This window comes from Anneissia japonica, unplaced genomic scaffold (genome assembly GCF_011630105.1).
Source record: "Anneissia japonica isolate Jap-2015-1 unplaced genomic scaffold, ASM1163010v1 scaffold288018_len440701_cov179, whole genome shotgun sequence".
Taxonomy (NCBI): Eukaryota; Metazoa; Echinodermata; class Crinoidea; order Comatulida; family Comatulidae; genus Anneissia; species Anneissia japonica.
Genome location: NW_022690319.1, coordinates 217,908 through 230,046, shown reverse-complemented (window position 1 = coordinate 230,046; position 12,139 = coordinate 217,908). Strand labels below are relative to the sequence as shown.

General features: G+C 35.5%; 2 protein-coding genes across 2 annotated transcripts in view; one reads left to right on the top strand and one right to left on the bottom strand.

Moving 5' to 3' along the window:
- LOC117099889 (protein KIAA0556-like) overlaps window positions 1-2,014 on the bottom strand; it is a 44,713-nt gene extending 42,699 nt beyond the window's left edge. The window contains exons 1-2 of the mRNA XM_033239412.1: window positions 1,879-2,014; window positions 701-762 (exon numbers count right to left, since the gene is read on the bottom strand). Coding sequence (XP_033095303.1) covers window positions 701-762; window positions 1,879-1,885 — 69 coding nt within the window. The 5' untranslated portion in view covers window positions 1,886-2,014. The remainder of the gene's footprint in view (window positions 1-700; window positions 763-1,878) is intronic.
- A 911-nt stretch (window positions 2,015-2,925) lies between these two features.
- Window positions 2,926-11,240, top strand: LOC117099886 (pentatricopeptide repeat-containing protein 1, mitochondrial-like). Its single transcript, XM_033239409.1, has 8 exons — window positions 2,926-3,274; window positions 4,130-4,270; window positions 4,768-4,908; window positions 5,432-5,755; window positions 6,185-6,961; window positions 7,300-7,416; window positions 8,096-8,278; window positions 9,581-11,240. The coding sequence occupies exons 1-8, from the start codon at window positions 2,954-2,956 to the stop codon at window positions 9,701-9,703; spliced, it is 2,127 nt and encodes a 708-aa protein (XP_033095300.1). The 5' UTR covers window positions 2,926-2,953; the 3' UTR covers window positions 9,704-11,240.
- Window positions 11,241-12,139: the final 899 nt, after the last annotated feature.

Sequence of the window (12,139 nt, the reverse complement as noted above, 5' to 3'; positions counted from 1 at the left end):
TTGCCGACCAAAGTTTTTAATGTGTCCAATTCGACATTTCAAATTTGTCCACTTAGCAGAGTACAGCAAATGGGATAACTTCCAACTGGACTGCTCGATTCATCACAACTGGGTGGAGCTGCACTGGGGTTGCAGCATGTCACCGGGGGTTCAGACCAAATTTTCAGGTTATTAATCTAGGACCTATAATAAGTTACTTAAATCTAGTTAAAACGCTTACAACAACCAATATCAATAACAACATTTAGAGAAAAATATAGTAGAAAAAAAAACTATTTAAAAACTGGAACAGGACTGTGGCACTTAAAATCAGGCTCATGAGAAAAAAAAATGTTTGATATGTTGTAAAACTTATTTTTCTAAGACAAAAAAACCATGTTTGATGAAAAACTCTGGCACAGTTAATGAGAAACAGATTTTTAAATTTAAAAAATGGGGAAAACATGGAAAAAAATGGTGGTTACGCCCCTTTTTCCTCCAGTTTTTAAATATTCAAAAATCTGAATCTCATTCACCATTTTCATTTTTTTCGTCAAATATGCTTTTACGTCTTAGGAAAATCAGTTGTACACCATATTGCAAAATTGTTTTTCCTTCGGAGCCTCGACCAGCGATATTGGAAGTAACATTGCTACCTCAATGTAGGATAAATATTAAAAACCCCACAAAATATGCTGAGAATATATTAGTGTTCACCTACCTCATCCTTATGAAAGTTTATATGCTTGTTGTCTTTAACCCACTGCCTTCTATTATTGCCGCCTGTAGTAATTGATAGAACATACTGTGTAAGACCATAGTTTAATTAAGCATGGTGAGAAAAAAAGGAAGTAAAAACACTCAACGAAGCCAAATTTTAAATAGAAAGTATCTGCAATGTTTACAAACTGAAGAACTACTGAGAGATGTTCAGGAAATCGAAAATGATTTTTTTTTATATAAGCATAGATTGTGTCAAGACATACTAAGGGCAAATAGAAAAATTTACTCCCGGCTGCGTCAAAAATTCAGGAAATAATGATGCAGGAATAAAATTAAAAATCTGTTTGCCGCATCAATTATTTCAACAGCATAAAAAGAACTATGCAATTTTGTGACTTTAAATACCATAAATTTTCTTTTAAAAACTATAAAATTAAACCAGTTTTTATAAAATATTTAGTATTACAGGCCAAATATTAACAGTCTCTCCCTCACCGATAAAAACAAAAGCGAAATAATCTATTGTTCTGATAAAAAAAAAAGGGAAAAAAAAGACCGCCCATCCTCATCAATTTTTTTTTTAAAAAGACTGGTAATCTAATAATTTTATCTATGTGCCCTAAAACATGTCCTGATATAGGCCTATGCTATAATTATTGATTGATCCGATTTAAAAATAAATGCAAGTTTTTAGGCAACTTACTTTAAGAAGGAGTTAGTCAATGGGCGTTTGATAAGAGGGTTAGTTTGTTGTAGGGGAGACTGTGTATAGTCAGGAGAGAGTTTGTTGGGGGTGGGGTGGTGGCTTTGCAGCAGACCGTCAAGAAGAGATGCAAGTTATAATTTTATATGCTCTGCACACCCCAAGCCAAAACTCTAGTCAAATGAGAACATTTTAGTGTGCTTTTTCTCCATTGTACTTAGCAATTTTTGGCCAAAAACTTCTCACCAACTTACGATGACCCAGACCAAAGTAGCCTAGCCCCTGAGTTACCTAGCCTGTCCCAGGTCTTTAGGCCCTAATTACACTTTTTAGGCGAGGGTTCGCGGACCTTGTTGGTTGGTGCATATGCATGAGCAAGCAGAAGAGTACAGTACATACAGAGTCGTTTACCAAGCCTAGATAAAGCAAACGTAAACAAAGATGCATAACGATCCATTCACATAAAAACTCACGTTCCATATTGCCAACTATGCTCTAGTGAACTGTTGCAAGTGTTTATTAACATTCATATTATGATAGAAAATCATGATAAATTATATTCCACTAAGTGTTGTACGTAACCATACCGAACTAACAACAACCTCCATTGACCCCAGTTTAGTGTTATTTTTCAGGTTGAGGGCGCTATTTTAGGGGGGGGGGGGAGAGCTGCCCCCCCCCCCCCTTGTGCGTCCCGTTGGGAAGAAAAACCACAATTTGTTGGAGAGAAAAAAAATGTATATGTATTATCTACATGTTAGTACAGGTAGACACTAAAATTGATTAAATAAGCCTTTGAAATCAACATCCGACCACGCCCACTTTTTTTCGTCGGGAGCATCGCACCCCTCCCTCCACCTGGTGCCACCTTTAGTAGGTAGGTCCGGCTTTTTTTTAGAGCTTTCTTACCCACAAATAAATTACAAAATAACAACATAAATTTATATTAAGCTGCAGGGTTCCCTGGCTGTATATAAAGGTCTGCGCGGGAATATATTCTCTACTCAAAAATTTAGCTCAGAAATCTGTCTGCATTTTGGAAAATAAGGGCCGATTTCTGTGCAGATTTTGCTGAAAATTAAGCTTGACCTATCTTAATATATATTCAATGTATTGTGTAGTAATTATGATTCTGTGCACAAGTTGTCCTAGCGATTTTCCCTGCAAATTTGAGCTGGTTTTTACGGTATCATTCGTGCAGTTAAAAAACTTTACAGTATGGCAGGGTGAAACTTATCATGATTGTTACCCTGTCACTTCATTTAAAGCAAACTATTATTATTATAAATTTGTGGGAAGTTAACTGTAGTTCATTTGCTTGCTGAGAAGGCTCTGATTTCCAGGATATTATCTAGGCCTACCATTGATAACGCCATCCTACTAATTAATAAATGCTGTATTTGTATTATGTAAACCAAAGCATATCATTTAATATCTGTCATTTATAGTTTACTGTCTTCTTCCATTTAGATGTTCAATATATTAAATTGATTTTTAAAATTTTTTTCTACCACAGGTTGACACTTTGTGTATAAAGTGAAAGAAGAAATGTCTCTTCGATTGAAGAAAATTGCCACATCACCTTCCTTCAGATGTTTTGTGTTGTCTAAAAACACTTCAGTATTTACAGCGTTGACAAATCGCTCACTATTATTTATATGGAGAAGCAATGCTTTTAAATGTACACAGGTCAGTCGTTTGTATGTGAATTACACTCGATTGTTTACAAGAGGTTTTGCTATTGATGCTAAATTTGAGTGTGCCACTGGTGATGTTGACAGGCCAAGTGATAAAGGAAAGGATGAATGGGATGTGGAGAAACTACCCGAAGAGGACAGATTTGGCACACTTAGTTCTGATGGATATGAGGTACCTGCTTTCATAACTGATAGTATCATTATGTGAAAAAAACTTTCATAGAATGAAACAATATATTTATTAAAGAAAGGCCAGATCTTAAGACTTAAGTATAATGGATGTTTCCACTAAGCCCCGCCCCCTGGATATCGTTGCTAAGTTCCCACAAGATAACATGCGCATATTCCTGGCCCTTTTCTGATTGGTCAGTTGTTAAGTTTGATTGACACTCCGGAAGGTCTATTATGTATACTGCTGTACAATCATCATCTCAATCAATATCATCATCCTCAAAGTTATCATTCTCAACATCATCATCAACAACAGCATCATCATTGTCACCATCACTGCCACCTTCATCACTAATTGTCATCATTTATAAAAGATAAAATGTATAGGTCGATTACACCCTAATATTCATAAAATGGAGTGAATTCTTCATTAAAATATGAATACGGGCCACATAAACTATTCCGACCGACTACTGTAGTCAGTAATAGTTTCCACCACTACCATTTTTTAAAAAGTAACATAATGGGTGCTATATTTCGTTGTTTTTGCATAGAGGGTGCTATATACAAATTTTTTTTTTGTCTCCCACATCATATGCCAACAAAGTTGGCAGGTATATCATCATCATAATCATCATCATCATCATTATCCATCATCATTATCATAATCATCACTGTTGTCAAATCACAGTGAAATTTGGAAATCAGGCTTGGGTATCACACAGTTTTTTTGGCTTCATTATCATCATTACCACCATCCACCATTATTACATCACCTATCACACCAAGGTATTGTAGTAAATTAATGAAAAGCTATTTACTGTATTTCTTAAATTTATTTTTTAACATTGTTAAGCTTAAAACATTTGACGAAGTCTATGAAGTAACAAAAGAGGATAAGAAGGAAGCCGGTGATGTGGAACATGTTCATAGAGGCCGCAAAAACAGCCCGATATGGTACGCAAACCAAATGAAAACACTCCTGAAAGAAGGAAAGGTTAGACTTATGTAGCCTGTTTATGTATGCAGTTTAGTGCCTTGAGAGTAGCTTAGCTTAGTTGGCTAAACTGGTGTTTGTGGTGTGCGCACTGCCCCATGGAGGTTCTTACAAATCTGGTTCAATTCCATTCGCTGTTCTGCTTGTACTTCAGCTGGTGGGCGGCGATGCAATTTACGATAGTGAACCATCTTTTGGATGAGATGTTGAAGCCAGTGGTCCCTTATGCAATATTGTATGGCCAATGTGTACATTAGAAAAAGCTGTAGGGATTAGGGGATTGTCTGCTGATGTACTGCCTAAATCACCACCAGAATTACCCCACTGTAAGCAAGTCTTTAGTGAGTTGTCTTTGTTGTGTAATCAAATATACCCTATCCTATGCTGCCCACTTCTAGACTTTTAGTGTAACTTTTGGAAATCTGGTGTGGAAATGGAAAGTAGTAGGGTTATGAGCCACTTTTGGACTCTAAAACTGTAAATTTCTTTACCCTCAGCTAAGGGAAGCTTTAGATGTTCTGGAAGTGAGAATGCTGAAGGAGGACCGTGTTCAACCAACAGAGTATAACTACGATATACTAATCGGTGGTTGTGGACGGGCTGGCTACACCAAGAAAGCCTTCCACTTGTACAATGACGTAAGTTTTCATAATATATTATAGAGGGCACTATAATCTTGTTCGAATAGATCAGGTTCAACTGAAATTTTCAATAGTTACTAGCAATACAAATATTCAATGTAAGTACAGGTCTGCCAAAGGTTCATATTTGATTAAACATAATGTATAATGAGTTTTGAATAACTAATGTTTATTTGCTTTCACACAGAAGGTCTTGAAGATACTAGGTGGGGTAATAATATTGTATTTTTTATTCGAATTTTTTCTTTATGATCCATGAAATGCTTACCTCAAAGATATAGCATAAACCACTTCACAGTTCATCAAAGATGCAACCTGGGGTATCTAATCATGGCCGCCCGAGAAAGGCCAGAGTGTGGTTCAAAGCTCCAAAACTCTAAGTTAAGATCTAGGACAGAAATGGAAATAAAGTTCAATTCAGGATGTGGTATGTGAGTGTATATTTGTTCCATTGGATTTGGTTTGTTTGTATATGTTTGTGAATTTTTCTAATTCATTTCAAAAAATTTCATTCTACCAGATGAAAAAACGTGGTCTAAATCCAAGTGCGGTCACATACACAGCATTATTCAACGCCTGCTCTGAATCGCCATGGCCTGAAACTGACGGTATCACACGCTTGAAAAAACTTCACGGGCAACTCCTTGAGAAAGAAATCAGGATTAACCTGATAACGCACCATGCCATGATGAAAGCCTATGCCAAATGCGGTGACATTCAGATGGCGTTTAAACTCTTCCATCATCTACTGGAGTCTGGTGTTGAACTCACTGCACATAGCTTTGTGTTCCTCTTCTTTGCATGTGCTTCTCAGAAAGATTCTGGGTTTGTTCTTGCTATTGAGGTATGTCTGGGTTTTGTTTCTAATAGATTGACGTAAGCGAAGTATTTCCATAACATGGGACACAACAACAGTACCACAAGGAAGGCGGCGGGAGGGGGCAGGCAGGGAAAGTGATATAGAGGCTGGGCCACTAGGGTGAAAAAATGCTGTCTATTTTGGTTGAATTATCATTTAAATTCATCTACACCCTGAAACATCAGAGCCCAATTTATGCCCTCAACTTGCACCCCAGGCTGATGAGAAATGTAACCAACTACTTTATAATCATTTAAATTAGATAGCCAAAAAACTAAAAGCTCTGTATGGGCAAATTTTTAGCAACCAATGACCTTAGTATTGAAAGCATATTGTTAACTGGGTCTACCAACCTGAAGAGTCTACTCGTGAATGAAATGTATTAGATTAAATTCATATTTGTCTATCTTAAAGGGATGGCGACATATGTTATTGAAGGGTATTAAGCCCAACAACATTATCTACAACTTGCTACTAAGAATTGTGAGGGATTGTGGAATAGGGGATCTTGAGAAAGCCAATCAGGTTCTTCTGAACAGTCCCACTCTGAAGCAGAAGATGATAGCTGGTGGCTCATCAATGAAGCAGCAAACAAAAAGGAATAAATCCAAGAAGCCAGAGCAATTAGAGGTCACAAGGCTTGCTGATGAAAGAACTATTAATGTTTTTGAAGATTTAAATTTACTTGCACAGGAAACGTCTGTGAAAGATGGTAGGGTGCCAACACACTCTGACAACAGGAAAAGAGATCCTGATAGTTGGGAAAGAGGCCTTGAAAATCAGGATTTATTTCTGTTAAATTCATCAGAGAAATCAGTGGTTTCACAAACTGGTACTGGTTCCTCGAATGACTTGGCATCAGTGAGTACTAAGAAAACCGATACCCATCCTAAAATGTTGTCGTTGAATCCAAACTTGGAAGGAATCATGTCGTTGACTGCCATGGAGACACCAGCAGAACGATTGTCTTTGCTTGGTGGAACAAGAGGTATTTTAGAGAGCATGACATCAAATGATCTCAAACCAGATTGCAGGACTTTGACTCTTCTTGCAGAGATCATTCCAAAGAAGACATCAGCTGAAACTGAACTTCTGAAAGTTGTTGATGACTTGGATGTAAAGGTTGATGTAGATTTCTACAATATGCTAATTAGAAAGAGAACAAAGAGGAACTATCTTACAGGAGCCAAGGTTTGAATTTATAAAACCTTTTTTTTCCTTTACCTCTGCCTCTGCCATTTTTTTTACCACTGCCTCTGCCATTACAGATTTCCACAATGGGCCTTTCCAGTGTGTCACATGTATACATTTGTGTTAATGCTTTTACACTGTCGTTTTGTGGGATGTTAGCAACAATATTCATGGGGCGGCGGGCGTTAGTGGAAAGATCCATTATTTAATTTAATCCATCCGTAGGTATCGCTGCATGCAGATAATTACAATATATGTTCTGAAACTTGTAACCCAGACCTCCCAAATTGTGGACCCCAGTATAAAACAAATACTAACTTTTTTTTTTGCTTTTCTAGGCTCTTCTTGCTGATATAAAGCGCAAAGGGCTATATCCAAGCATGCGGACATTTGTCGCTTTAGCTTCAGGCTGTACACAGCAGAAGGATGGCCTCCAGTTACTAGCAGATGTAAAGGTAAGCCTAATAATGTCAGTGATGGATTAGAATGCTCAATGCCTATTTATATACTGCAATTGTACAGTACTGTATTAAGTGCCATTAATACTCAATTCACACAAGGAATAATGCATGCTAGGTAAAATTTAGGAGCTATCCCCTATTGCACCACAGTTGTGCGAGTTTCTATTATGCGTCCAGGGTAATATCTATGTACGGCAAACACACATCGCAGGGGCCTGTGATCAAAAACGATTATTCGTAGAGTACCATTCGTGTCGTCATGCCAGGTGGCGCTCTCTGTTGTCAACAGACGTTGGTTACCATTCATTACGCCTTAATGACTTCATAGGCTTTCTGGAATATGCATTTTGAAATCTAATATTTTACCATCAAAATGTACTAAAAACACAAAAGCTCGCATTATATTAGTTATCGAACACACATTTAATCATCAATTAAAGTTTACAAAGAAAAAGTAAGATACATCTTAATAATTACGTTAGAAGTTGGGATTAATGGTTTGTTAGTGGCGAAAATGGCATCAGTTTGAACGCATTTTGCAACGTAGTAGTATCACGTAGTATCGTGACGTAACACTGTAGTACTCTATAAGTCTCAAAACAAGATTTTATATGTACATATGACCTATTACTCAAAGATGGTTGCATTGGTGTTGAGTTTTTTGTTTTAACAGGATTCTGGTATAACTCCAACCCAGCCTTTGTACAATGCTCTGATTTCAGCAGCACACTCACAGAGAAACTATGAATATGTTACTGATATACTGAAGGACATGGAGAGGACTAAAGTCTGGCCAAACCAACGGACAATCACTCAACTTGAGAAGGTAGCCGAGTTTCAAGCCAAGCACCATAGAGTAAGTGTTGCAATTATTTCATTGTAGCATATTCATTATTATTTCAAATGCATTAAGTTTAAACTTGCTAAAGCATCATGTTAATTTAGTGGGAGCAATTTGTGCTGTCGTTCTAGATAGAGGTTTCAATCGTATGCTGTATCTTTAGAGTATGTCCATACTAAAGGTTTGATTGACAAATACATGTGATTTTTCCCCTATATGGGTTTATGAAATAATTATGCCCATACAGTGTATGTGAGGTTGCACCACAAAATGAGTCTCATGGTTGGAAAATCAAAAATTTAGTTTAAAAAATATTATTTGTAGGTAGATCACATTATAAGCTTTAATTTGGTTTTTTAATGGCTTCCCTAGGATAAGTAGATCCAGCGATGTGAACATTTAAATTTTAGTTGTATGAGAACCAGGTTTTGAGAAAATCAGCTCCAAAGATAAACTAATTTTGTAAAAAATTTGACTTTTACCTATTTTGGTGACCAACGATGCCTCTCATTTTGTGGCGAGACCTTACATATGGCCCTATTCACACATTTGGCTATTTCACCTTGGAAATTAAAATTTAGGGCCTAGCGTCTCCTCTGATTTTGCTATCAATACTGCAGTCTTGCTGCTTGTAACCACTCCTATAATTTGATCATCCTTTTGTGGAAGGATGTGGTGAATTGCATTATGGGACATTAAGATCAACAGCTGAACACTCAACCATTCATGTGTGGCCTTTACAATATACACATAACTCTAATTTCCTGATTATATAAGTTGGTTGTTAGTGGAATATCCGTCTCTCATCCACAAAATTATTTTGTTATGCATTTTACAGTGTAGTTGCTACCAAACCTAATCTCTTCATATATGTTACTTTGAAGCAGCTTCTTTCTTGTTGGTAGTCTGATTTGAATCAGTCAAATGGGCCAGGGATTGCCTTGCCATGTGAACAGTTTAGTAACTCTAGACTTATATTGGAAGCAACACATCCCCATCTGTTTTTTTTATGGGCTTGAAATGGTTCATGAGGGTTTTATATTGACTTTTGGCCCATGAAATTTAAGACTGTTTCTAATCTATGCTGATTGAAAAAGGGAAACATCTGTGTTTGTACACATGCCCAATTCTAAGAACAAGATAATGATGGTAATTTGTCTTAGTCGAGGACAAAAGCAAAGATAAGCATTCATAGATTTTACAACTTGATTGTCTGCCCTGTATGTACATACTGGAGCCTTGTTTACATCAATCATGTGACCCGGAAATGTTTATCGGGCAATTATATAATCTTTGATATTGATTAATTTTTTTCAGGTGAATCCAAAGTTGAATGGCTTTCGTGGATTCTACACAACCTGGTTGAATAGGATTGGTTATCAAGGTGAAAAACATCCATGGAACTCATATTATTCTAAACCAATTAAATATGATGAATGACAGGGCAACATTGCATACGGCATTAGTCAACGATGGCTCTGACAGTGTTAAATACACCTTGGTTGGGATTTATCAAATTTATAAATAAAAAGGTTACAGTTGACCTTGGCGAACTTTTTATCATACCATCATTTTATCATCACAAATTTAAAGAGCAACAAAAAAGAACTTGTGCAGTTTCTAAAATGGTCGTCCAATGAGTATGTATCTCAACATTTTTTTCAAGGTGTAGTGTGTAAGAGAACATCATTGCTGGCAATTAACTTTATAATTGAAGAAGCATTATCTTTGAGGTATTGCGTTCAATACAGTATAGCACAAAAGACCATGAGTATTACTTGCTGGCCATAACATTTTAAAATAAATAAAAAAAACAATTTCTTTAAAGTAATCTTGGCATTGAATATAGTATACTGCAATACTATAGAGTCAAACTTCCAATTTACAATCTCTGCAGAGATTTAGCCACCCAATGGTTTAAATGTAGGTATTTTATATAAATCTGGCCCCTGACACAATATAGGCAATAAGATATAAAATGAACAAATGTTAGCTTCTCTTTCTGTACAAGTTTATTTGGACACTGATAGCAACAAACACACGGATCTACTACAAGAAAATACCACAGTAAAATACAAGAGAGTACACAACAAATCTCAAACCAAACTAGTGGGACGTTTTTAACAAATCTAGAAAGCCTAAATCACAAAGAAGAATTATAAAAGAATTGATATACAATTTCACTTTCATACAATTAATTTCATCACAATTAAATAATAAACAATTAATATGATCCCACTAGTTTGATTTAAGAAATGTTCTTTTAGTTTTAGTCAACAGAATGTTGAACTTTTAAGTTGTGCTTGGACGATACCGTATAAGGTACCTCTATACTTGATTAGTTTTGCTCTTAAGCCCTGATTAAACTATCAAATTTTATTTAACAAAACAAGTAACAACACACCACATATAGGCACATCATGACTAAATATGGATATGGAACAATTATTTGTTAAAGAAAATCTGATAATCTTGACTTTATGATAATAGTTGCAAAAACAATCTGATACCTCAATACACACTGTCTAGAAACATCCCCTGCATCAGGAGTGTGATTCCAACCAACCACTACGAAAAACATAAACTTTGACCTTTCAAACTCACAGCTCCAGACCAACGATTGTTTTTGTATTGCCATAGCAACCGGGTCCGTTATACCACCTTTAGATTACCATGAAAACCAAATTGTTTTTTTGAAACAATATGCTTTCTACAACATTCAAAATTAATTCAGCAAAAGTTGATTGAGATGCAAGTGACGAGGACTCAGGACTCCGTCAGCCGTAATGTTAGCAAGGAGCAATTCAACAACATATGTACGCACTGTACGAAGACCGTTATAACTAACATGCAAACGTTTGAATACCCTAGTATTCCGCCGGTAGATATATTTGATGTATTAAACAGTAATGCTATTCATACTACCACACCCTTTTTCATCATTATTATTTCCTTTTTTATATTATTATATTTTAAATATTTTTCATTTTTTTTTTTATCTTGGTGCAGAAGCTTGCACTAAGCCCTCTACTGCCATGTTTTTGTCTTTTTTCCCCCAGATTTCTCCTTTGAGAATACAAATGGCGAGACATCCTCTATATACAGATTTTTTTAATCCCACAAGGTCATCACGTTATTATTACTGGCGAACCATCATTTCTTGCACCTATGTTCAGCTTAGGGGTCACCGCTAGGTCGTAGATCTAATACATTACAATTTTGAACCAAAACATTCATCAATTTTTTCCTCAGCAGCAGGTCAAAGGGTGATAAATAAAATAAATGTTTTAATAATAATAATATTTTATATTTAATAATATAAAATAATTTCAATTACAAAAAAATATTAATGTCAATAATTTAAAAAATACAATAACATTAATATTTAAAAAAGTAAATAACAGTAATAGAACCATTACAAATATGATTAGCATATTCATGCTGATTTTCTATCAAATATTGTTTTAAAAATGTCAAACAAGTACAATTAATTATTAATAAGTATACACTGGAATATAGATATTAAGTAAGCAAACTTAAACTTGAATATTCGTGTGTATATAAACATATTTCAGCTATTGTAGCTCTTCATTATAAATTTAATGATTAAGCTAATTATGACATCCAGCAAAATATTTTGAAAATAAAATACATCATTAATGAATTCTACAATAGTTTGGTTTTACTTAACACCTGTTCATAGAATCAAATTTTATTTGACAAAAACATGCCTAAATATGGCCATGATGATGACATCACATATGACCTTATATAGGCACATCATGACTATATATGGACATACAACAGTTTTTTTGTCAAATAATATTTGATAGTGTGGACCGGACATCACAGAACCTGTCTCTTATACACATCTAG